General features: G+C 41.0%; 1 protein-coding gene across 1 annotated transcript in view; it reads right to left on the bottom strand.

The window, feature by feature from the left end:
* Positions 1-989: 989 nt before the first annotated feature.
* Positions 990-27,558, bottom strand: part of LOC136057059 (uncharacterized) — a 29,963-nt gene continuing 3,394 nt past the window's right edge. Inside the window, exons 2-11 of the mRNA XM_065749560.1 lie at positions 27,276-27,435; positions 25,563-25,654; positions 24,314-24,546; positions 18,561-18,797; positions 17,364-17,441; positions 16,185-16,401; positions 11,833-12,041; positions 11,227-11,299; positions 7,146-7,263; positions 990-1,597 (exon numbers count right to left, since the gene is read on the bottom strand). Of these exons, the coding sequence (XP_065605632.1) occupies positions 1,402-1,597; positions 7,146-7,263; positions 11,227-11,299; positions 11,833-12,041; positions 16,185-16,401; positions 17,364-17,441; positions 18,561-18,797; positions 24,314-24,546; positions 25,563-25,654; positions 27,276-27,435 (1,613 nt within the window). The 3' untranslated portion in view covers positions 990-1,401. The remainder of the gene's footprint in view (positions 1,598-7,145; positions 7,264-11,226; positions 11,300-11,832; positions 12,042-16,184; positions 16,402-17,363; positions 17,442-18,560; positions 18,798-24,313; positions 24,547-25,562; positions 25,655-27,275; positions 27,436-27,558) is intronic.

The following is a 27,558-nucleotide window of genomic DNA, read 5'->3' as shown; positions in this document are numbered from 1 at the left end:
AGATTTATCCAAAATTGAGCTCTCCTTAAGCTTGCGAGTTTGCAGAGCATTGTCAATAAATTAGATCATGCACACAAGGCAGGGATTTCAAGCCAAAAAGCTCCAGCCGTGAGTCGCTTAATAGCAACATTCCCCAGAAAAACGACTGAAGATGAAGCACAAGATATGTATTAATTATCAATGGTCTAATAGAAAATGTAATGAAGACAAGTATCATCTCGCACTTTGTCCATGATAACCATGATAGCACGTCAGCAAAACGCATACCTTACAACGTGTCGGTGAAATGTCAAGTCTGAGGCCATTACAGCAATTCACCACAATAATGGCTAGCCAATGTATGGACTTGTAGCACTTAATCAAAGTAATGACATTCATCCACAATTATTTATGTTATGGTAACAAAGAGCTGCCAAATGCAAAACAAATGACATGAGGATTTGCAAGTGAATTCCTTCCCGTAAATTCCGCTAAGGTTATGCGTAAAGGCCCTCAGGATGGAAGTCTGTATAAATTCAGAGCGTTATCACCGGTGTTGTTATTGTGCCACATTTTACTGCCTATAAGTCGTGAACTCAGTGGTCTAGCAGGGATGGGCTCTTCAGCCAACAGAGCTGTCTTGAGACTATTGGAGATATTGGAGATAGCCCTGATATACACCCAGGAATTGTCTGGAGAATTTTACAGAGGAAAAAAATGTAGAAGACGACCTTCACTTACATCTGCCTATCAAGGAGAACACAGAGTTAGTTATGTCAACACTTATACACGTATTTAAAGTACACGAGCAGCCCCCACTTGCCTCAAAGGGCCTTGGATTGCAGCCATTATAATTGCCAACCACGACTCTCTATTAAATGCAATACTTTTCTTTTAGGGGCATTTATGTGGGTGTTTGTATAAAAACACTGTCAAAAACTAAGAACACCAGTAAATATAAAATGGCAACATTCAGGTTCAAATGCAATGAACTAATTTATTCTTTTTAACAGTACATCCAACTGTTTTTCACCACTCGCAGATGTCACTGGAACAACTTGAATACAAAAAAAAAAAAACTGCCTAAGAACAATATCCTGCACAGAGCAGCTAATATTAATTGCTTCAAAAATGCCCTCTATTAAACTAAATAATAGCCAAATCTCACTACAGTAAATGTGCCCTTATATGATTAAGTATAATTTAAAAGAAACATGATTGCATAGTAGAAAACATGAAAATGTTGAAAATGAAGGCTTTTTTTTTCTTTTTTTTTTTCCAGAATATGAATCTCCAAAGAAACACCCAGAAGAGGAAAACAGCCATTAGCCAGTCACTCACCCAAAGAGGCCAAAACTGGGATTGCGCTAAACTCTACCACTCTAAGTGAACTCACTCCCAAAAGGGGAGGCTGGTGGGCCCTCACCACAGGCTCTGGCCGCCCTCGATGACCAGGTTGTGGCCTGTCATGTAGTCTGAAGCTTCAGAGGCCAGGTAGACTATGGCAGCCTGCAGGTCGGTGACCCGTGCCAGCCTGGCAGCAGGGATGTCCTCCACCCAACGCTGCACCAGGGGCTGCAGCTCTGGGGAATGGATGAGCGGCGTGTCCACGATGCCCCTGTGAAGAGAGCACATAGTGTGGGTTTAGGAATTCGTTGGCCCAAGAGGAAAGGCATTGCAAGCTGTTAATTCGGAAGGAAAGCCACGGAGAGTAGCATGGAGAGTCTTGGCATCGACTGAAGATCATAATGCAAACTTCAGCAGCACTGTTTTCTGACTGCCTTCCGCTACCGCTGGGCAGGCTTAGAGGATTTATTTTAAAAGGAGAACACACACACTGTCATCTTAGCTAATAGCAATACCCCCTAACTTTCGGGTTACTCATCATCAACTCCAATTTACATTTTCTTATAGAAGACAACATGGCATTGGAACCGAAAGTGCTTCCAACCAGGCCTGTCACGACCCTTGGGAACTGTTCTCCTTATTCTGATTTCTCTTTTTTTGCAGCGTAGTGTTACACAGTATGTTCATATTCTGCCCAGAAACTGAAAACAGCCCAACTTCCCACACATCAAATACAAGGAAAACAAATGCCAACACCTTTCCCAGCCCCGAGCTCTTTCCAAAGAAAAAAGGAGGGACACATCACAGTGGAATCCCCTTCAAACAAATACCCCAGCAAAGCATTTACCTGTCCTGCTTGCTTTACATTAATGAGAAACTACACCATTTATTAAAACTCTGCTAAGTTCATTTTCTATGGGTGCCCTAAAAATGTGTGATGCTCTGGAAAGCACAATGCAGGGCAAACGTTTGGCTGGCTTTTATGACTTTAACTGCAACTGATTTGTCATACTCCTCCTTAACAACATATTTGTATTTTGTGAAATGTATAATTTTTTCAGCCCCTGAACAAATATATTTACATAACTGTGTCTAACGAGAAATTACATTTAACTTCTCAGAAATGACAATAACTAAAACCTGAACTGCCAATTCCACTTCATTAGTGTGGTAGAAATGCATTCCAAATGTTAATAAAAATTCCAACATGCTGATAAATTAGCGCTTCTAAGGAGCATGTGACACCTTGGTTAACATATTCAACCTCAATTATATTTCTCTTCAGCACCCTGTTATCTGGAACCTTTGCTGGCAATCAGAGGTGCTGTTTTTCAGCGGCCAATTTTCTAGATAATGTAGCTTATCAACACTGTGGGTAAACTTGCCAATGAAATCAGGCTGCACTGAACCACACACACGCTAATTGCATCTCTTTTTTATGCATATTTACAGACTGTCACTTCAAAGAAATCAGTGGCCCATTGAGGCAGCCAGTTAGCTGGAAGAATTGCCTCTTGCAAATGAAAATTAGCAAACAAGCTAGTGATAAATATGAAATGAACAAAGTATAAAAATACTCGTTTTGTTCTGAAACTTCATCGGCATCCCAATTTATACTTCCAAGGAAATTATTTTTTGAGACACACTGGATTCTGGGTATGAGATTTACCTTTTGTTTTAAACGAAGGCTGAAATCTTCTATTTACTCTGTTACAAAGTGGAACTAATTCAGACTTTCCTCCCAACATTTCTGTTTTCATTAATCAGGCAGGATTTAAGGATCAGCTTTATTTTTTATTGTAATTGACAATAAACACTACAGCAGCTCAGAAACACTGAGCAACGCAGCTTGGTTATGCTCTGGTGGTGTAATATTATCAAACGCGTTCCAGCGTAGGGCTGCAGATTTTACTTCTTTCCCCTAAGCACAGCTCCTAGTCTCCCCCCTCACTCGCCCAAGATCCTCAAGAACTGGTCTTCTTCAGAGAGAACCATGCTTTGAGCAGCAGATGTGGAATACGTTGCACTCCGTTCCCCGATATGCCTCTCACCATGCTCACAAAACCACCCGCATCATCATTCCGGCTTTACACTATCAGACATCAGATTTAAACCCTTATGATTCCTTTATTTATTTATTTATTTATTCAGTTTTAACCCAGAGGGAATGCGGATTAGGAAATATGACAAACATTCTCTCCAGTACAGCAGATTTCACTAAAAGAGAACAAATTTCCACGTTGAGAAAAGCCATCCTTGGGCTAATTTCACCCAAGGGCTGCACCTCTTGGTTGACCTTCCCTCAGGTTTACTTAGAGTAGAAAAATTTTTCATGTGTGACAAATTCTTTTGTTCCATAATTGAGAAAAAAATATAGCACAAAACTTAAAGTTGCAAACACACATACTGATGGCACTATAAATATTAGGCATGTCATTGATACTACACATCTTCTGGGAAAGCTTTGGTGCCAAGTTGGGCAATTTAATGTTGTTGAACCCTTTTAGGCAGATTTTAGTTGGCTTCTAACCAGTTCCAGCAAAGACAACTGCCAATGCATTAATTCCCTACCTCATCTCGTATGCAGTGCTGAGCCTATCAGTACTTTCTGTTGCATGTCAATGTAATATCAAACTGCTAGTTCCTTAACATTAGACATGAGCATCAATATTTAATTATTGATACACAGGACAATTTGAGACATTAGGAGAAGAAAGAAAAAAAAAAAAAAAAACAATTGCCTGAAACATTTCCACTTCGAGAGACACATTAGGAAAAATATCACTTACCAGATACTTAACTGGAATTGTTACGTGCATTCAATCCCCAAATGAGAGCAAAAAGAGATTCCATCTGTGTGTAACTTGATTTCTTTCAGATGAGTTATTAATTTGAATGAGTTAAGTACACTCCACTTAATCAGGAAGTGTTTAATCAAGAGATCCACTTAATTGGGACATCTCCCAAGGAATTAGATTTAAGTCCAAAGATACTTACCAGTGATGACTGCTGCTTAATGGGGATGGTAATGCTGCTTAATTGGGACGCCTTGAGATGATGCTGGGTTGCTCATTCTCCTGCCTTTCCTTCCCTGCCATGGGGTGACACCAAATTCAGGGAGATCCCTACCTGCTTTCTGGCACCTTGATCCCATTGGGCTGGAAGCATCCAGTTCACACAGTGGCCATTGGTTGAGTGTGCTGGCTGCAAAATGAGGCATTCCAACACCACGTGTGCTGAGAACCGAGGTCCTCAAAGTTCTCTGCTCTACCACACACACACACACCTAATGAACTGTCTTGCAGGGACTAGGAAAGGGACAGACACACATACTGTGGGCAGCTCCCCATGCACCCTTAGGTCTCCTCTGTGGCCCAAACTGTATGTCTCTTGATAAAGTCCAGCACTTCTATTTTGCGTGACACCAGCTGTGCAACAAGCTATGAAGCAACAGAATAGACAATGGCAGAAGTGCTGAACACAGAGATGCTTGCTCTGCACAGAGCAAGAGGCAAAGTCCCCCACAGGATCCAGGGAACCTCATCCACTTTCTCTCCATGGGCTTGAGACTTGCCCATCCAGTGAAAGAAGGCTGGATCTTCGATTTTATAAATGCCATAAATTATGCTAAGGACTCTGCCATAACATTTTATGCATTGATAACTTTTATGCATTGGTCTGCACAAGTTTTATGCACTCATTAAAAAATTAAGTTGATAAAAAGTGACCAGATAGGAAGAGGAAAAAAGGCCAAAAGGTTTGCATGATGAAATAATGTTTAAGGCCAGAATGGAGTGTTTGGATCTTCAGGCAGATGTGTGCTGAGAGTGCCTTAAAGTATGAAAGAAATCAGGTGTGGGGAGAGCAAAGGACTTAAGGGCACACCTACATATTTTACTTCCCAATAGATTATCAGGAGCTAATCTGCCATCACAGCTTATATCCACCTCTTGTGCTCCTCCTAGCCCTCGAAATCGCTCAGAATGTTGCACACTACACTGGACACCCACGCTCACATAGATTCATGCATTCAGAACTTTTCCCAGTTCGGCAAAGTACTCTGATGACCTCACAGAAACAAAGTCACATATCTCATATAGGCAGGAGCATATGCAGAGTTTGCGTTTGGCAAGGGGGATCTGAGCTGTACAAATTACACTAAACCCTGACACAGAGCTCTCCGTGTGTCTGGACAGGAAGGGCTCATCCAAAGCTTTGAAGGGAAATTCAGCCAGGATTCAGGAGCCTTTCAGTCCATGTCCCCAGCTGCTTTGGAAAGGAAGAACTGGGTACACTCAGTGCAGCAGAAACCTTTGTCCTTTCTGTGCCCTTCCTGGCTATTGCTCTGCAAAGTGAAATCCCATTTCCTATCATAGGATTTTGAGCTCAGAGTTAGAGTTAAAGACACGATGATAAAACTGCAACCTCACTTTGGCTTATAAAGTAGAAAAAGAGAAGCGTGTCTCTCTTTTCCCAATGCTTTGACAACTGCCTCCAGAAACATAACTTCTTCAAATACAAGTGTAAGTTTCCAACTTATACAAAACAATGAGTTTTGATCATTCAGTGGAGACTTCTAAAATTTATGTAAACCCCTTAAGACTGGGTAATTCCTCCTCTAAGAGCCTCCTCACCTGTGATCACAGTAAATGTGGCATACTATCCCATCTCTGTTGGTAACGATTACCTGTGCATTTGCAGGCACAGTTCCTGCCAGGTCCTGCTGGGCTTCCCTAATTCCCTTCATATCCCCTGGCTCCTAAAATCCTGTGTAAATTCAGCAGACCTAGTTGTGAGAACGCTATTGCAGAGCCGTTAGTATTGGCAAGGGGAAAATCCTACTATGAAGTAAGATGCTGTTGAAAGAATCCATGGATCACATCAAGCAAAGGCTGGAGTCACTGCTATAATTAGTAATAAATAATCATAAGGAAGTGGAGAGTCAAACTGACAGTAAAAACACAGACACTTGCCATTGAGCTCTGTGATTTTTTTTCTCTTCCACTTTGTGGATTAAAATATGTAATTTGTTTTTCCTAATTTGACATACATTATATCTTCATTATTACAATTTAACTCCTGGGTTAAAATCCTGCCCTTCTTACTTACTCTGATTGACTTCAACGGTCTACGGAATTTGACCGCTTCCAATTAGTGCTATCCACTTGGGTTTCTGCTTAGCACTATCATGCACTGTTAATTGTTTAATAAAATGACTGCGTTGGGCATGTCTGTGAGAAACAGGGAGAGAGAAGGCGGCGAGAAAACTTTGCCCTGTGACTAAATACTGTAAAATAAAACGTGCAGCTTTAAGCTTCCAAAAATAAGAAAAAATGTAATTTGTAATAAATATATATATTTACAAAATTACACCTGGCCTCCTGCAACTGTCGGAGCTGAACGCCATCTCAATTACAGCACTACAATGTGGCATTTAAAGTGCCTATATATTTGTCTCAAGCAAAAAGGGGAAAGAAGTATTGTCTATTAAGTGTCACAAGCCTTTTCTTTCACCGCAGAAGGCTTGGACAGACTAAGGAAATATTTCATCTGGAAGAGAAATGCTAAAAACTACCCTTCACATTATTGGAAAACCTATTATCAAATGCTAAAACCCCTTCTTAAATCCCTGAGTATACACAGCAACAGAGCAGGCTCCGTTCTAAGTATTTAAACCTTTGTTAAGGAAAAGACAACATAAAAAGGGATGCAATCCACCTGCTAATTAGAAACTTTATTTTCCAAGATACTGCTCATTTGAGTTTTTTAGAACATTTCATTCCCTTTGTACTTTCAGAATGAGACTACATTTTACTCACGGGGAAATGCAGTTGACTCTTACTCCTCTGTCAATCCATTCCGTTCCTAATGTCTGTGTTAATTTTACGACCCCGGCTTTTGAGGCATTATACGCCAACTGCTTCTGCGGGTGAGGAACTGGAAGAGATTCAGAAACAGAGAAATATTTATTCTCCTCAAATTAAGACGTGCAGGGAAGTTTCAGCACCGTTCCCTGCCTTGAGATGAACTCTTCGTTGTTTTCCCTGTTACAAGGCAGGGAGGAGCAAGAGTTCAGCCATCACATGGCAAACTAAATCTGTATTTGGTCACCCCTCATTTTTGCCTCAGCAGCTAGGGGAAACAGAGAAAGAAGAAATAAACTCAAAATGTTCTATATTTTGGCAAAGGCAAAAGCAATGTGTTCAACATATATGCAAGTATTTGACTTTTTCCAAGAAGAATAATCACATAGATGTTTGCAAGTTTATGTTTTATACACATGTATATTTTATGGAAAATATTCATACATTGCAATACTAACATAAAACCATACCATATAATATAACATATTTGCATTACAGATTTTTATATAACATACTATATTATGTATCTCCCTGAAACAAATTATTCACCTTAATTTTTAAATTATCCACAGTCTGAAGCAAACACATTATCTAATCAGTATTTGTGTGGATGTGAGCACAGGTGCGTCCCAAAAATCCTGAACACCCACCACTTTCAGAATCTGAAGCATCTGAAGATGTTTCAGAGATGTCACATGTCAGTCACGGAGGGAAGATGATCGGCTTGCTAATTACAATGTTCAAGCTTGTTAGTGCAGTGTGCTCCGTGGCTCTGCCCCTCTCATGCTTGCAGTGTTCCCAGAAAGCTGTTTAAAGTGCCTTAAACCCACCAGAGCCAGCCTGAGACAGTGAGACAATTGGGATTCAAACCTGTACAGTTTGTCACTGCAGACTTTTATGTAACCTCCTTAAATCGTGACCTCCTTAAATAAATTTGGTGCAAGTCACTGGTCTGTAATTAGCACCAGTCAGTACAGGACATCAACAAGGCACCTAGTGGAAGTGGGGAATGTCAGTGCTGGATGTCACTAACCATGCACAAGCACTGGTGGTGTGCAGGGTTAGGCAGCTCTGCACCGTGGTAGCCTGTGTTGAAACTCACAACACACGTGGGGTCACTGGCAAGTGTGAAAATAAGACAGTGACTGAGTTGACCAAGCTCTGAAAGTGTGAGATCCCTGCTGCAAAGTGCTGAGCATGTCAATGAGCACCTCTGCCTTGAATCATAGAACCATAGAATCGCTATGGTTGGAAATATCCAGTCCAATAATCAATCCCTTCCCATTGTGCTCACTAACCATGGCCCTCAGTGCTACATATACCCTTTTCTTGAACCCCTTCAGAGACAGTGACTCTACCACTTTGGTAGGCAGCCAGTGCCACCAAACACAGAATATCTAAGAACAGAGATATCTGTGGTGTCTACAAATTGAGATAGATACCTATGACCGCATTTGAAGAACATAAAAGACTGTGGCAAGAATTAGTGTTTCCTTTTGCTGCGTGTGCTTAAGGTATGCTGAGAATTAGGTCTTTTTAGAATTAAAAATATTTGACACTGTCCTCTTTGCCAGCATTTCTCCTGCCCTAATTGTTTGTTCTGTACCAAATGATTCCCATTCCAACCTGCAGAACCCTGCTGCTCTCCGTGTCCCCATCACTCCACAGAAACAGTGCTCTGTGGGGGCTCTCAAGCAGGAGCGGCACCTAATTTCCTGATTAATTACCACACATCAGCTCCAAGTTATGTACAACTTCAGTAGTTAACCTTACAACCTCCCCAAAGCAGCTCTTTACTAAACTTTCTGAACACGTCTGTCTGTGATAAATCACTCAATGTTTGCTCAGAGGATAAGAGTTCTGGCACCATCTCTGCACCTCTTGCCCATGCAGGTGACAGCAGCAAGTTTTTGCCAGCAATCAGAGTTCTGGCTTGGGATAGGGATGTCAGGATTTACAAGACTTTCTCCACGTCAATGCTTTTGTCTTCATAGGAATGGCTAAGGAAGGTAACCAAGAAGATGGGCTATTCTCCTTCTGAGACACACAAAAACCTTGTAGAGAATCAGTACCACCTCCTTCATTCCTGAGCCATGTTTTTGGGTAATGCTTCCTAGACCCAAAAATCTTCAGCCCTCCAAATCAGAGCCTACAAATGAAGCCAAGCCTCCAGCAGTGTCACCAGAATATCTGAGTTCGTAAGGTTTGCATGAAGGGAGGACACTCGATGCTGTTTCTCATGGAGAAGATGAGAGGTAAGCAGATAAAAATGCTGCCAACATCGGCTGCATTACATTTTAAACATCTGACACAATGCTTTTGCTACCTTGTTCGGTGCATAAGGCTTCTTGCCTGACCTTGAAGCAGCCGTGTAATGTTAATGAGAAGCGCACACAGAGAGAAGAACAGATCACTTCCCACTAAAGATATTTGCTGTAAAAATTAGAGCAGAGTTCCACCTGTACAAATGGCAGAGCCGCAGCAGCCTCCTCACTGCTGCTGAAGCATACGTCTGGAATAATTCCAGTCAAACACCAGAATCAACATGCACATATGCAAAATGTATGCAGCCTATCTTCAGTTAATTAAAATTGATTCTGAGCAGTGTATATGGAAAAAAAAATCACAAACAAAAACCTTTCCATCCTGTAAAGAGTCTCCTCATTTTCCTCTATCTCTCAGGAAGGACTCAACCTACAAAAAAAATATATATCCCCTAACTATTTCTAGAAACATTTCATACTATGCCAGTTGGCCAACATACTTAAATAACCAACCAACCAACATATTTATTTAACATTCAGCAGATGGACATGATATGAACATCGTGGTTTTCAGTTGTAGTTTTATAACTACTAGATGTTTTCCATGCCAAGATCCAAACAGGTTCAGAAGGTAAACACATCCCTTTGTCTCTTAACTTTTGGTCTGCCCATGTCCAAGGGCATTAACTTTAATGACATTTAAACAGAATGCACAGTGCCCCTTTTGGGCCGTACTCAGAGGTGAACTTCATGGGGGTACATGAAGTCTAAAGCTTTGCAGTCTTTTCAAAACTACTTTTATTTCAGGAGATTTTGTTACTCTACAAAGATGGGGCAGGGGTATGGTGCCTGCACTTGAGAATAAGTAAAACAGCTGGTAAAGAGACTTGACAAAAATTAACAACAACATTACAAATGCACTTTTGAAGAAACATTTAAAGTTACTACGCAATAAACTGAACAGAATGTCACAGAAAGTCAAACTGGGCACTGTAAAAATAAATGTTATTCCCAAGGAAAATAAAAAGACTGCATATTTATGTAACATTCAGCAGATGGACATGATATTAATACAGGGGTTTTCAGTTGTACTTTTATAGCTACTAGATTTTCTTGCCTAACTTGGCAACCCAAGGCACCATTTGATTTTTGGATTTGGACAATACTGCAACAGATGTCCAGACCAATAAAATAAATTCCTAAAGGGCTATGCTTAATTTGTGTAATTGATCAATTTTTGTTACATGGGCCTCAATTCACCAGCATGTAACTGCCTTCCAGATTAGCTCAGCAGTAGGGATTTCATTCCATATGTTACAATGGTTTATTGGTGCTTTTGACGACGCTGCTGATTCAGCAGCGTCAGTGGAGACACCTGTTGGCAACGACACTGAAATATAACCTCGGTACCGCAGCAAAGAGTGGCACAATGGCTTTTGGGTGTCTTGTAAACATCACCAGGGCACTGCTTTCTGCACTAAAACACATTTTCCCAAAATTAGTGGGGAGTGAACCAGCACCTCTCCCATGCCATCACTGCATCAAGCTCAGAGGTGACTCCGCCTCTTCTATAAAAAGCAATAAGTGCTCTAAAACATAGAGGACAGATAAATGTTGAAAAATGATATCAATAAAAATTTTGTAGTACATTTCCTCTAATACAAAATGTCAGTGATTTACTCCTTCCCAATACAGGTTTAATTGATTCAAATAGCATCGGTAGTAATTAAAATATGGATTCTGAAGCACAACTGTTAGCTCTCATCACTCACCTATTAAACTTGCCATAGATGCTGTGTTAATTATCTTCCCATATCCTTGATTCAGCATAATGCGGCCTGCAGCCTGTGACAGAAATTAAAGGAAAGACCAGTGACCCTTTTTGTGATTGTGCTAATAATGACATGATAATAAATTAGTCTTCACTTTTCAGAAGAGTTTATGTGCTCACACATTTTTGAAGCACTCGATATAAAAAACTTGGTATAAAAATGGCTGATGCAGGAAAAATTCCATTGCCATTTTGGACCCTCTTTGCTTTTGGCAATACACATATATATTTTTTTCTTTTCTTTTTTTTAAATCACTGATGCTGGCAATGACCCCCCAAAGCTTTCTAATCATCAGGAAATGTCAAATAATTCCAAAATCAGATCATTCCTAAACACCTGAGCTTGGACAGCCAGTAATGACCAGCTGTTCTGAAAATATTGATCAAAATCTGTAAGTTGATATAGAGCCAGTCTTTCATTAACCCCATGAAATTAACCCCATTGTGATGATATTCACCATAAAGTGGTATTAAATCTTGGTAAATTAAATACTAAGAGCACTGCTGCCTGTTTGCACAACAAACCTGTCCAGCATTTAACACTCACTTGGCAACACAAAAATAGTCCTCGTAAATTGACATTGAAAGTTTTGTCCCATTCTTCTAGAGAAGTATCTTCACTTGCAGAATTCATATTGATTCCAGCGTTGTTGCACGCAATGTCAATGGTGCCCCACCGAGCTACAATGGTATCAACAATCCTTTGCACATCCTCAGCTTTGCTCACATCTGCTGCAAGGGCAATGCTTTTAATCCCTGAATTAAAACAGGGATGATGAAGTCAGTATGGGAATGTAGAGAAAGAAAAAATCTATTTTATGATTACATATTAATTCATCTATATGCACTATATGTACGTATTTTATATGTATTTATTGCATATACATTCACCACCTTAATTCGCTGCTCCACAAACCACAGCCAGTTGTGCCTTTGTTACTTCAATGAGATTTAAGCTGCTAACTGGAGCTAGGTTTGACTGTTGGTAGCTGACATAAAACTGAGCGTGAAAGCGGAGCATGGCATTCCAGCAGGACGAAGCTGTGAACACTGCACCATCTTCTGTCCAAACACTCAACTGCAGCTTCCCAGTGGGGAAGCAACTCCAGCAGTTCCTGAGTGCTGGGGACCAGAAAGAGCATCGCTGGTAGCAACTCCGGAGCAAGACAAAGCAGTGGGTTCCTTTATTTACTCAAATGCAAATATATATAAAATGACATATCCCCAGATGTTACAGAAAGTCAATTTGTTCAAAAAAAGTGTTCTCTGGATGAACAGTAGCATGAGGTCAGATAAAACTAACTTAGTTTCAGGCAGGAGCTAACTGGAAATACCCACCGGTTCACAGATGTGGTGGTCACAGTGCCAAGCCTCTCTTGCTACAAATCGCCCTGTCAGAGTAAGCAGCACAAACATTCTAAAGGGAAAAGATTTGCTGGATCTGAAATTACACAAAAGTTGTGCTTTCCTTTCCTAGAAAAATAATCCAGATGTTGACTATTGCTCCAGTGCTGATTTGTAATTAGCTTCATTTAATTTAATATCAAAATCAGATTTAAATATCTTATTACTAATTCACTATAACAAGGTTATTACAAACCACTGGACTGTGGAAAGATTGTGTGTTATAGGCAGCTCTTCCTAGAAAGCAAGAGGGAAGGGTGATTCCTACTTCAGGCAGGAAGGGCTGGCTCATTGTTTGCAGTGCTGATTGTTCATGGATGTTCGAGACCATCTGATTAGTACCATATGCATACTTCCTCAGCATCCAAGATATATCTAAACTCCCAGACAATGTTTCAGACCTCACGAGAATGCTCAGAAAACAGTCTCCAAAGGACTACATACACTGCTGTACCACCCTCTTGCACATGTAGGGAGTTGAGAACCCTTCTCAAAAAACCCTCAGATACTTCTGAGCAGAACAGAAGATTCTCCCAAATAAAGTCTTAAGATGGAAGCAAAATAAAATCCCGCTGATGAACTCCCCAAAGAGGGAGACACATACAAAAACGAGTGCTTATCTGTCACAAAACAAGCCCTCTTATTTTATCACTGTTTTTATGATAAACATGATAGCCCGTGTTATGATAAACTGGTCAGCCTCTGTTGCTCCTCTCCTAATTGTTATTGGGACACACAGGAAACTGCCACAGTCTTTCTTATTCAATTTACAGATAAAATGGGTGTAAGCGTGTAACTAATGGCAACAGAATGAGGCCCTTCACCTGCCCTCCAACTCTCACCCCTTTTACAGCTTCATCATACATGATAGTTCACAAAAACAAGACAAAAGGTGCCACGAGTGTACAGAGAAGAATTAGCAAAGGCACGCTCTCTTAAAACAGTCCCACACTTGACCTTAATCAGCTGATATCTCTGCACTCAGAGATATAACTCCACTGTTACCCCAAACCATCTGATAAAATAAACAAATAAAATAACAATGGGAAAAAAGCTTAGATCCACTGTATCAACCAGAAGTAAGAAACACAAGACCCTGCTGTTACATGTATGATGGTACCAAAGCACCTCTTCAGTCTTCAGAAGCTGGTGGGGGCAGTTTTGTGATGAAAGGAGCAGAAGACAAGCCCCAGTGTGCCCAATCTGCCTTTCTGCAGGGTAGCCCCTTTGACATGGGGCTCCGTCTCGTGACTCTAAGCATAAATGTAAGTAATACATTGCATATAGACAAGAAGATCAGAAGTGACATTGTGAGGAAGGCATTTGCATAGCTTACAGTGAAAATGCACATTTCAAAAATCCCATCAGATTAATTCTTCCCTTAAGGTAGAGGAAGCCGTTCACCCTGAAGACAGAGGAAGGTAACCCTTAGGAGTTTTTGGCAACGTTTCATCATTTTGGGTTCTTCTGTCAGGATCCATTAGCAACAGCTGAAAAAGGTATTCACTCAGGATGTAAAAACAAAGACCCCTGTAGCCAAGGGAGATACACCCGAGATGTCTAACAAAGCTAAAACTGAGATCACAGAGTTTCTGATGTTTAAAATCCATCATGAAATGATGGCACCATCCCAGAAGACAGCAAAGGGCTCCTTGGTACAAGAAGCAAAGTGGATTTAAGAAAGCTAAGTAAAATGTTTTGAAGAAGTATCAGCATGGGGATGACTTGGGGCACTGTGTTTCCAACTTTGAGTATGAGATCCACAAACAAAGAGCGGGGAAAAAAAATCACATCTCCTTTGTGTCTATTATAGCAGGAAAAATATGTATTAGTACTACAAGTATTGCTTTAATTTACACATGAATATTGTGAGAGTAAAGTTAGCTGAACCTTTTTGTCAAAATTTATTTCCAACAGAGTACATTGCTTCTTTGAAGCCAAAGTGTTTCATGGAAACATATTGATTTCAACAAAAGTTTTCAAGGAAAAGCTTCTGAGGTCCAGGCTAGACACTCTAGTTACCTCTGGGGAGAAAGAGATTGAAAATCTGACCTCTCCAGATCCTTTCCAAAAATGGGCATTTGGATATAATTCCCTTTCACAAAAGCATTACAAAGTTTGGGTTTTGTTCCAACAAGGAATGACAATAAATTTGAAACCTCAAAAACCCTCATGAGATGGAATAGACGTGCCCTGACCAGCTGCACTGGTCACGTTGACACAGAGTATTTGACCTTGAAAGATAAAGATATGTGAAGGCTGAAAAGTGAGATTTTCTTTGCTTTAGACTGCAATAATATTTGCAATGCCTCATGACCCCTCCACCACATCCACCTTCTCTGGGCTTGCAACCCACCAGTAAAGGAGTAGAGATAGGACAGCCATTGAAGGACGGATGATCAAACTCCTACTGAAAATGCCCCGGAGAAAAGTTAAGTTCATTTGCAAATGGACCACTGGCATCCAAAGTCTCATGACTATATCAACTATCTCATTTATTTCTGAATAGCTCTGCTTGATATGCAGGATCTCACTGTAAAAAAATATCCAAAAGGCAAGTTAACTTGTAGGGCACAGCTATTGTGTGCCAAGACCATATGGCTTCAGAGCATAAGAAAATGAAAAGCTTCAGGGGAAGAGGGACTAGATGATTTAAGAATTTGTAATAGGAATTGAAGACTCTATTCTGTGTCATTGTTAGGGATCAGACCAGCAATCAAAGCTTTCACCAGTCCTCACTGTAGTGTCCTATACTTCCTAAAGCTGGCACTGTACAGACTGAGGCCTGTTGTTTCAAATATTCTCTGCAAAGGCTTAGGATGGCATCAAAACCAGAAATGAACCATTCCTTACCCTTCCTTAGGAAAAAGCTGATAGATGCAGAACGATGAGCAACAGCAATGTATGTGCAAGGGCTTGTTCTGCTGGAGAATATAGTTTCCACTTGCACAACACAGTTTTCATGAATATTTTTCATTTAGCAAAAAACGTTTTACGCTTCTTAAGGCAGAGTGCAGACTTTAGGTTTCGATGGGAAGATCATCCACTCATGATCAAACCCTTTCTGAAACCAAAACGGACACCAATTCTGCTGTCTGTGTCCAAATGGGACTGTGAAAATTTCCCCGGCAACGTTCCATCTTCAGAGGCAATGAAGTAGTGAACTTTGAAGAAGGCTTGGTTGTAATCTCACAAATGGAATTATAAAATGAGTAACACTTCCTTTCTTTCCTCATTAAAATTATATATCCAGTTTTCTTTTTCCCCTTTACAATTGCAGTTTAGCACGACTCCAGGGGGAAATTCAATTTTATGTTACATTTTGTGTTTTTACTGCTAAAATAGATGTGCCTTGTAGAGGATTTTACCTCTTATTTTGGATTTTAGTTATTATGTCTACTAATATTTCGTTTATTATCTGACCTCATCTTCATGTTCGAAAGATGGAAGTTCTCAACAATGACAGCCCTAGTTTGAGGGCAGTGCCATGCTTACCTTTGAGGTTGAGCTCCCATGCCACTGCTTCTGCTTTCTTAAGGATCAGGTCCACCACAGCCACTTTAGCACCAGCTTCTCCCAGTGCATGAGCAAAGGCCCTCCCAATTCCCTGCCCGCTGCCAGTGACGTAGGCCACCTTGTCATCCAGACGCAGCCGGTCAAGGATGCTGCGCTTGTTATAACCCCAGAAAACGTCATCCCTCGTCACTTCTTTCTAAAATGAAGACAGACACACATGGTAAAATCAGGGGCAAAGCTCAGCAGTAGAATTGCTGTGATGGGCTCTGCCAGTGAGGATGAGGTGAGAACGTGCACAGGAATCCATGCTGTCTTGGTCTATTATGTAATGCAAAGATACGATTAATTAAAGCTCAAAAAACGTGTATCCTTGCTGATATTAGTCTCAACAGGAGCACTAAGGTGCAAGGCAATGGAGCAGAAGGTCTGTGGTTGGGACGATACACTGATCACTTTGTATCCATGAGAGAAGGGCGCAGTCCTTCCTGGCCCAGCTTCCCATGGAAGATAAGCAGGTATAACTTCTCAGAAGAGGACTGATCAAATCTTCCAGCTATTTCACCCCCAGGGCCAAATCCTGCCCTCCAATTTCTGCCTCCAGGAAGAAGTAGGCTAAGAACATGTTTCCAAAGGCAGGATTTGGCTTAAATGCAGTGCAGTTGAAATATCTTCACAAGACTGGTGCACCAATAAAGATATCAGCCAATAACTTAAACCAAGCTGTCATCTGATCAGCTGCCATACATCATTTTCCCCTGGCTGGAATCACAATGGAAAATACAAGATGTTTAAAATATTGGTTTTGAAATGACAGGAACTACTAGTGGATGTAGCTTTGGGAGCAGTCAGAAACTGCAAAATAATCAAGACATTTGGGTCTGGATTTACGGATTTGGGGGATAACTATTCCAGATGGGAATTTCATTATAGCTGGATGATGACCATTACATAAAATGGAGTTCCTACCCAAAAAAAAAAAAAAAAAAAAAGATAAAATCACCATCTTTTCCACAGGACAGGTTAAACCTGCATGGCACTAACAGCACAGCAGAGCATAAGTCTGGGTCCTCACCAGCAAATCCCTGGAAAAGCTCATATCACTATTCTCAGTAAAGTAAAAAATTTCCCAGAAATGTTCACAGAAGAGAAAATACATACCTTTGATTCAATCACTGCATCTGGTGGTACAGGGCTCTTTCGAATGATGCTCAGCCCACTTTGCACAGGTAAAATTACCTGCAGGCATAATGCATAAACAGTTAAGGAGAGTCCTTCCTTCATTAGGCCAGGGTAGTTTTCCTCCTACACTTATTCTTAAGCTAAAATTCCTCCTAATTCAAATATGTCAGGCATCTATATTTGCTCACATTCTTCTCCCAAACTCCCAGCTTCCACAAATGCCAGGAAAAAGAAAATGAATAAGAAGCAATTTTGCCTCTCCATTTCCTAAATCAGTGTCAGCTGCTGAGATTCCTGGGTTTCTACTGACTGGCTAATGCTGTTACAAAGATATTCCAGAATTACCCTCAGAACTTAGCAAACCATAATAGCAACACTTCAGTATTCATCACTATTTACTGGAATGTCTTTCCTGCACCCATAGGTGAATTTCAGTGGGTTTTGTCAACTGCCATTGATATCGTTATCACACTTCAGTGCTGGAGGTTCAACACCAGAATCAAACCATTAAAAAATTAAATACAGAAACAACATATTATTTACACACATTAAATGGCTAATGGGGTAATATTCAGGGCATGAAAAGCCAGTGTGAGTCTATCCCTCTTCTACAAAGAAAAGTCATTGCTCTTGGTATTTGATGGTTGAGTTGATAATAGAATAAAAAGGGTACCATAGGAGTCACCCCTAGAGGCTGCCTTTGGATAGACAAGGATCCTGATCCTATGAGGCACAAATCCCAAATCCTGTACCATGGTGACAGTGAGAGGAGGCTCCATGGAGAGTGGGTACATGAGACTTGTAGGCTGCTGCTACTGCACTGGGGTAGCATTGGTGACAAGTGCATTTAAAGCCTTGATGACTCCTGTTGTGCTGCTGATGCCCTGCAGCCTCCAGAGGATTTAAGCAGTGCAGTGGTTCCTTGGTTATACTGTAAAGCTGATTATTCACTTCTAAGTGCTCAAATTTAACTTGCCTTTAACACTGGAGATGATGTAGACACAGAGAAGAGACTTTTGCTGAATATAGAAACTCAGGAAAGGTGAATTATAATAAAACTTGGGTTCATTTTAGGTCCCTTGAATAATGGCACCAACAAAAGAGATTTTGATGAGTACTTTGCAAAAGCCATAGATACAGTAGCACAGGAAGCTTAACCAATTGCTTTGCACCAACCTGCTCAACTCGAGGATCTGAATTAATCACTGTATTTAATTTTCTGACAGCTAGTACATTTTCCTCAGATATGTTCTCCAGGTAGACTTGTCCTTTCATGAGTGTATTCTCTACACAGATCACTCCATCCATTCTCAGCAAGTGGTTATCCATGACAAAGCTGTAGTAGTTAACAGCATTCCTTTGATCAGCATCAATAAAAACTATATCAAAGTGTTCATCCTCAGCATGTAATGCCTGGAAAAAAAATGAGGATGGAGAAAACACGAATTATTTACCTGCCATTTGAATAGCCAGTTTCAACTTACCATATAAATGTCCTTTATATAGAAAAACTCAAATCTGAATATCTCTGATTTGGGTTTTTTTTGGTTTGTTTTTGCTCAAGTTACTTCTGGAGATCTTGGGAGTTTTCTATGCTTCACAAAAAATTCTTCAGCAGCCCAGTGTCCAGACCTCTGATGCTCTCAAAGGCAATCACGATATGAAAGATGATTGCTCATCCCAGATTGTGGTGCTGAGAATCACAGCAGAAACACCTGCACATTGAGTCAAAGGGGATTGAGCCATCAGGGTAAGGGAGAAGACTCACATCAAACCCTGTGGCAGCTGAGCTGCTGCAATAAGCTCTCTCTTCTCAAAAGAGTAACTATCAACAAACCAAAGAGTGGCAATTGTAACAGTCTTTGGGAAAAAAGAGGCATAAGGCTGATCCTGGGAATTGCAAACTAGTGAGTCCCACTTCAGTAACAGGCAAATGGTTGAAATCCCAATTAATAATAGAATTATAAAGCACATAAAAGAACAGGTCACGATAGAGATAAAGCAGCACAGCTCCTGTGAAGGAAAATGATGTTTCTTTAATCTAAAAAAAAAAAAAAAATGCTTTGGGTGGCTCAGCAACAGAGGATAAAAGAGAACTGGCTTCTATCATCTAATTGGATTTTCAGAAATGTGGCACACCTTCCCTCCAAGCAGGCTGCTGATGATAATGTACAAAAGTGTTGATGGATGACCAGATGGGAGCCTTTACAGCCTTCTCCTGTGGCAGTTAATGCACTCGCTGCCCAAGAGGCTGCTATGGAATATTTCAGATTCCATCTGGGACTATTTAACTGCATCTGTGTGCGTTGCACTGAAACAACGGCTCATCCACCTATCTCAGGCAAGCATAAATGCTTTCAAGTCTTGGCATTTCAAGCAAAAAGAGAAACAATTATGTTTTCCAGAGCTCACTGTTTCTACCACAACTTTTAACAGCAGTTCTTGCGTCCAGATTTCCCATTTGTGTTTGGAGACACTGTGTACAATGAGCGATGAGAGATCCCCTGAGATGTATGAGAGACAGCATCGAGAACAAATGGCAATGGAATATTTGAAAAACTAATTTGTTTTCAGGAGTGAGGTTGATGTCTCCCAAACAGAGATTTCAGGAGACTTTCTGAAGCAGAAAGCACACCATTCTGATGAAAAAAATCTCAGGAAGTGGATCACTGAAGCTCTGAATTATTCTATTTTGCAAACTGGTGTCATTGTGAGCTTATTAGTGGTTAAGAAATTAAGTTCTTTTCCCTCTTGGGCCATATTGGTGGAAAACAGCAGGGACTTCTTTTGCTATGGGAAGAACTTCTTATATTAAACCACAACTCAGCCAGTCTGCCCAATGTCACTACTTCATGAGGGGTCACAGGATGGAAGCTGGGAGGAGGAGTCAGTGAGGAAGAAAGATTAGAGGTCTCATTCTCCAGAGGGAAGAGCCAAAGCCAAATTCAAGCAATTACCATGACTTATCACTACTTTCTGACTAGTAACCTTCCTGGGTGGAGGAGGTGGGGGGCAGGCATTCAGAAGCAGATGTGGCCATCTCTAAACATATGCTACTACTGCTCTGTGCTATGGCTCCCTAATGAAAAAGAATCTCACTTCTATGCATTGGCTTCATTAGGTCCATATGGAGTTGTGCAGCTCCTTGGATGTTTGTTAGACGTCTTGTTTCAGCCCTCTTTCTGTGCTGCCTACCTGCTGACAGCTTATCTCTTTCTTATCTACCTTGTGATGCAGACAAACCACCCTCCGACATCACAGCTCTCAGCCCAAGAGGATTCCTGTGCCCAGTGTGCATCTAACACAAGCCTGTGTTATCCTTGCATTGCTGGAAGGTGTTTCTCTTCAGCCAGCTGGAGTCCTGAAGAGCCAGACTCAAATTTCACTTGTCACCTTTCATTTCCTCTGAATCAAGCCCTTCTTCCACACTAATTAAATTCTTTGTGTTTTGCAGAGCTTTGCAAGACACTGCTATGTGCTGTGACAACTTGGGGGTGGGCTTTAGATGCCTGAGTGTAGGCAAATCAGTCCATTTTATCTAGCCTGAGGTATACCTTACTGCTTCCACGTGCGGCTCCATGTATCCTGTTTCATATGTCCCAGGTGTGTATGGAAAAATCAGATGTCTAAGGACAGCTGAAGGAGAGCTAGACATCTACACAGGAATGCCTGAAATACTCCCTTGGAATTCACATGGGACCTCCCAGGAGGTCCAAGTGCAGAGCTTCTAGCTCGAAACAGCAATGTGGTGATGGAGAGAGCAGGAGAGCTCACTGCTGTTACTCTCAGAATGGGACTGATAACCCTTTTCTTCTCCCTGGGACTGAGCAGACCGTGTCTACTCCTGCCTGGAATCTCACAGCACATCAGAGGTCCCTTTGTCCTTTGCTAGCAGGGGGGCAAAGCCCAAACATCTCCAACTGTGAGGAAAGCTGAGATCCAGAAGGAAATAATCTGCCTGCAAAATATCCTGCTGAAACTAATTTCCTGAATGTTTACAGTGCAATCCTTGCTCCTTGCTACAGAGGCATCATAGATGGTAACAGATGGCAACAAGAAGTGTCTTAATTCAGAGCAAACTTGGCTAAAATTAATGCTTTTTCTTACAGTGAGTCATTCACTTCCTTTTGGATTGAAAAAGAAAGAAAAAAAAAGAAGAAAAAAGGACTTGTAGCACTGCATTGCACAGAAGAGATGCACCAAAAGCCAGCACAAGAAGGGCACAGCAACACTGCTGACAGATACAGCAAACCATCAGGGAGAGGACACCCTGAGTAAAAACATGAATGAATCTTCTGCCAGAGCTGAAAGAAAACCTGATTGCAGCTCAGAGCAGAGACAACACGCTCTCATAAGGCACACACAAACTCAATCAGACACAAACTACTGTCCAGCTCCTTTGAAATGGATCATGCAGTCAGCACATTTGTAATAAAGATGTACTCAAAACTTATTACCTTCCCTACGCTGTGTTCTTGACCTAAATGCAATAGCAATCTATCCTTAGAGTACACAGAATACATGAAAAAGTACAGCTTCCTTTTAAAACACCATTAGAATATTTTACTGTATGTGGACATACACTCTTGTTACTCCTAAACGCTATTCTATTGAGTACAGTTTATATTCACCGGCAAAGCTAAATCTCTGGGGAAGCTAGAGAGGGAATGCAATTTCTAGTAATAACAGCTCACAACAGTGAATACTATCCACTTATCCCCACAATTTCCAGCTATTTTGGACTCCTTTCTGAATTAACCTTTCATATCAAAAGGAGCAATTCTGCACACTAGAGACTCCGACACAATTTCATGCATAATTTATTCACTCAGTTCAACATTAAACGCAGAGTCCTTGACTTTGTCAAGGTGGATTCTGTTGGCAGACTTCACAAGCAGCAAAACAGGAGAAATGAGATCTGCAGCTCAACCTCTTCACCTATTCTGTCTGGTAAAAGGAGGGAAGAAAGGAAAAAAGAAACCCCCGGCATGCTTACACAATGCCTCACAATCAGCTGAATCTGCTGCATAGACAGTGCTATTTTCTGTGTTGTGCTTTCGATTTTAAAGTGGAAGGATCAAAATCATGGATGGGAATAATCTGCTGGTAGTTTGCATTCCCTGTGGACTTAATCCCGCGTTCATTGTTTCACCAAATGTCTACTAGGAATTACAGGGAGCTCCTTGGGTGGGATCAGCCCATTTGCTAACAGCTCTTGCTCAGGCACAGCACAACAGACTTCTGATTTAAGGAGCTTGTTAGGAAAAGATTTTAAACACTCTGACTTGGCACATACTCATGCCCACTGCTTGTGGTTGGGATCAGATCTCCTGAATCCCTCCATGGTTTTCAGCAGCGTTATCCACTTCTGCTCCAAACCAGTCTCTCCCATCTAAGCTGGTCTTCTCTAGGAGGGAAAAGCAGACCACTGCTCACAGCCTGAGCTCCTCCCACGTGTTCCCACAATGCTGACCCTGCTCCAGCCAGACCCTAATGACCTCAGCACATCAAGGTCCCAGAGAGGCCACCAAATCTGCCCCTTCATCATTTGCACTCACTGTGACCAGAGCCCTAGAGGCCAAGTAAGACAATTCTGATTATCACAGTGCCAATGGCAAAATATCTGTTGGATCAAGCAACACAAGATCAGAAGCCAGTGTGGAAATCCTCCCTGAGAGAGACATCCCCAGTGCAAAGATCTCACTGGCCAAATCTGAGCTTCTCCAAGAGGTACTGGAAGCTCCAGAAAGCTGCAGAACTGCAGTCAGGATGTGCCTATGCTTTGCAGTCGGAGGCTATAAAATCAATTGCGACATTGTATGTTAAGGATTTAATTTTCATGTCTTTCCTCCCTTCTTTAATCTCTACACAGCATGTACTCTGCCTGCCTCTAGATATTTCAATTCAGTCACAGTAAGTCAGTTGCACAGAATGGGCACTAGAGAGCAACAGCAATTCAATTAATTTCACACTCACTGCGGGGAGCTGAGATTTTAAATGCTGCACATTGCAGGTGATCTGTAACATTTCGTTTATTCATATACTCAGCAAAGCTCTTTGTTTCTTTCTTATCAAACTTGGAGGTCATGAAAGCCAGAGGTTAGGGAGCTCCTGGCCCTCTCAGTTTTGAATAAATAAATAAATAAAATATATGACATTTGTTAACGCAAATAAAGTTACAATCAGTCTCACAATGACATGTCCAGATTGAAGATGGAATCACACCAAATTGGTTTGCAATAGTGATAGAAAGGCCACGTATTTAATGAACCTGGCACTGGCTTCTCCTGTTGGTGCTCTGGACCTGCAGCAACACCATGGAGATCCATAAAATGGAATTAAATGTCCAATTCCTCCAGCTTGCTGGGATTCACAAGATTCTCTTCTTCTTGGGACAAAGTCGCTACTCAGAATGAAACACATTTATCTCGTGTGTCTGCACATCTGAAGCTTAACACATTCCTCTGGAAGTGAAAAACTCAGGGTCTAACTCCCTGTGGTGTTATCACTGGGGGAAAACAGTGACGTGCTGTGGGTGAATCACAGACATCTGCAGGACTTCCCCATTGTTGTGAACACTGGGGCAGCTCCAGCAGGGTGTGGACACACTCAGCCAGCTTGTTATCTCTGGAATTAGAGACCCCGATCCAAAGGACCACCTGAAGCCTACATACCTAAACTTAAAGATCAAAAATCCATCGTATTTTAGTTGAGAAGGAAAACAAACTATTTCATGTGAGAGAACAGCACCATGCATTATCATCAGCAAGAAATAACTCCAGTGCAAGGCTGTGTTCACATATTAGTGAGTGAATTAGGGTCACCACTCAGAATCTTGTGGGCAGGAAATAGGACAGGCTGACCCTGCCCAAACCTTCTTAATCTGCTCTGAACAAGGGCTCCCAAATTCCCCTTCCAACTGACTTTACCTCCAACGTGTCTGCTATCGGTCCCACTCGCATGCTTATCTTTTTACCATCTGAAGAATAATCAAATGCTTCTTGGCTGTTCACTCCAAGATACGGCACTTCTGCACATGCGAAGAGTTTGCCATCATCTGGCAATTCTTCTGCAATAGCAAGGATACTGTAACCTTTAAGCTTGCCAATTAATAAAATCTTCCTGGCTCTGATCAGATGAATAAACATCCCAAAAATGTGGCCTGCGGGAAGACAAGAATGAAAATATAAAAATAAAGCCGTAAGAAAGACAGTTCTTTGTTCACAATGAAAATTAGATGTACCTTTTAAGTGATCATTAAAATAAAATCACATCTTAAAACACTTTCAGATAAGGGTTTAACAACAGAATCGTTCAAAATTTTATCTAAAATGCAGCCAAAAAAAAAAAAAAAAACAGAATAGAGGGACTAGTTTGAAATGTAGAACCTTTATCATCAATGCTGCTATTGTTCAAGTGCTTGTTAAATAGTGCTTGAAATATTGCATATTTTAACATTCCCCCCATATAAAAATGGCTTTAAGATGTCTCCATATTCTTTCTGGAACCCGGTTTAAAAAAAAAAATCACTACATTACCTTGCATTTGCTCTTAGAGTCATTATCCCTAGACAGCACCATCATTTAAGAAATTTATCATCAGTGGTGTCCTTCGAACAATGTATTAGTGTAATACATTATAAGAGTACTTCACTGTGATGATGTATTACTCAAAAGATGGGAACATCTGGGAAGAATGAATCTAGGAATAGATTTAGTGTAATAAGCTTTATATGGGAATCCAAGCCTGAGTATTGCTTCTTGAAAAGGTGAAGTGCTTGGCCACAGACCACCTTCACCACTAAAGCACACAGCATCCTAGCAGGCACCACTGAAACAAAACCAATGCTTTCCCCCTTCCTGCAGTGAGGACAACTGTCTCCTTGCTGTTCTGTAAGGGGTGGGGACAACATCATGAAGTAGAGAGGACAAAGAGCAATCACGGGCCTATGCATGAGCATATAAGAATGAGCAGAATGGTATGGGGTGAGGGAAGGACAAAATTCATACAAAAGGAAGATTGGCTATGGCAGGAAGAGTCCCTCTTTTTAAGAAATTTTCCAAATTTTCTGAGCTTTTCCATGGCATTCGCCTTTCCTCACTCAGAACAGACTGGAATGCAAGGACCTTCATTTACACAGATCAAATGACATTTTATCATTTTGGTTGATCTACTTGCCATTCAAACAGCCAGAAGTGTCCTCTTGGAGTGGCTTAACTCTGGCTTTGGTTCCTCCCGCATACCCTGAGCCATGGGCAGGTGACACTTTCCTGGAAAAAGAAAAGCATTTCAGTGGTATGGTGGCAACCAAAATCTGAATGTATCTCAGAGAATAAAAGCAACAAAGAGGATATGCATATGAGCATGCAAAAGCAGCGCAGAAGCAGCACAAATATCACTGAATTAGAATCCTAGGGGACCTTGGCTCTGCAATAAGCAAAAGCAGCCTGGCCATGGCTCCTGGCCTTTATGTGTTGGGTTGGGAAGAGAGGGCTGTGATTACAAGGAAGAACATGCTCCAAGAAGAGCATTGGGTTCAAACCCAAATCTTTCATGTTGGTACCAAGCAAATGCCTACTGTCTGTTTCAGAGTAAACTGCTTCAGTTTCCATGGCCAGTTTTTGTTTGGTGTTGTGTTTGTTTTCCAGCTGAAAATAAAAGATTTCATTGCAGAATGGGACAAGAGATGTAGAATCCTAAGTTTTCTGCGAGAGAGAAGAAAAATCTTTCCCTCCCCAACTGCTGAGAGAACAGGGCACCTCCAGACACTATTTCACAGAACCCAAGGCTGAGAGAAGTCTGGATGAAGTGAGACACGGCGTATTGCAGCGGGAAATATACAGATGACTGGGAGAAGCCCATAGCCTCAAGACAGATTTGATTATTGTATCTGAAGAAAGCAACCACCAGAAATGGCTGGTGATACTTCTGCAGGCCAGAATTGAGAGTCGGTTGAGATTTTTATCCCTCCCTCCTCTCCTCCCACCACTCACCAGTAAAATGAGAAAGAATTCATAACCCGTGTCAGCCACACTCAGATAATCCAAGTCTTAAAGAGTAGAACATTTCATATAACCTCTTTTCTGCCCCTCACAAATGCTTTAACAACTTTAATAAGATAATGTATAGCTATTATCATACAGCAAGCGTTAAGTCAAACAACTATCAGCTATTATTTCAGCAACAGAACGAATGCTCAGTGTTCCCATAATCCACAGCCTGGAACAGTTTACACATTGTCACTTTGAGGCAGAACTAGCTTTTTCCACATATCAAAATGTACACTGATAAATGGGAATTGTTTAGCAGACCCTACATGGCTGGGTAATACACTGAAAAAAATAATAAAGAAGAAAAAAAGAGTAATGAGGGTTTCGGTTAGACTTCTGAATTAATGATACCTTAAATTAGCTTAATTAATTAGTTTAGTTAGCAGAGTTATTTAGTTAGCAGATTAATTGGTGTTTGTTGAGTGCTGGAGATAAAAGCTGTTATTATAGGGCGGATCAGAGATCTTGACGCAGGTTTTCTTCATATATTATTTATCCCATCACCAGTTCAATCCAGGCTTTCCTTGGGATTTTCAGGCAGCCCTTTTGGGAGGTTGGCTTGCCTATTTTTCCAAGAATATGATTCAGTACAAGATCTGATAAAATACCTCACACAATTTAGAGCTACACTCTTTGTTCTCACCTTCTCTCCTCCAGGCCATGGGTGCACTCAGACACGTGTCCATGCCAGAATCACAGTATACTTGGACACAAGCAATTCTCATTCTTCTTCTTTCTACTTCTACCCTCCACATTTATGGCATATTTTAAACAGAGAATTTTAAAATATATTCAAACAATCAGAAAAGAAAAGCACAAGGTTATAAAAGTGAATCCATACCTCTTTGATGTTGCCATTGCATCCAGGTAAGGGTCCAATCCAAGGGCAACAACAAGAGCTTTCTGTAAGTAATTCTTGAGTTGTTCAGGTACACGAGAGTCATTGAAGGCTATTTCTTGGGCTTTAAGAAGGTTCTCTGCAATGCTTCCCATTGGAGTTTCTAAAATGGAAAAAAAAAGAAAGAACAATGGTAACTGTTCAAATCAGCAGACATTTAGAGCAAAAGTCATATAAAATACAGGTTGCTGAATGAATGTGGGAACAGTCATGGAAAGTTTCTCAA

The sequence above is a fragment of the Cyrtonyx montezumae genome, unplaced genomic scaffold (genome assembly GCF_038088225.1).
Source record: "Cyrtonyx montezumae isolate F1298 unplaced genomic scaffold, pur_monq_1.0 scaffold_6, whole genome shotgun sequence".
NCBI lineage: Eukaryota > Metazoa > Chordata > Aves > Galliformes > Odontophoridae > Cyrtonyx > Cyrtonyx montezumae.
Note: the sequence above shows the minus strand (reverse complement) of the source record. Positions and strands in the feature narration are given on the sequence as shown.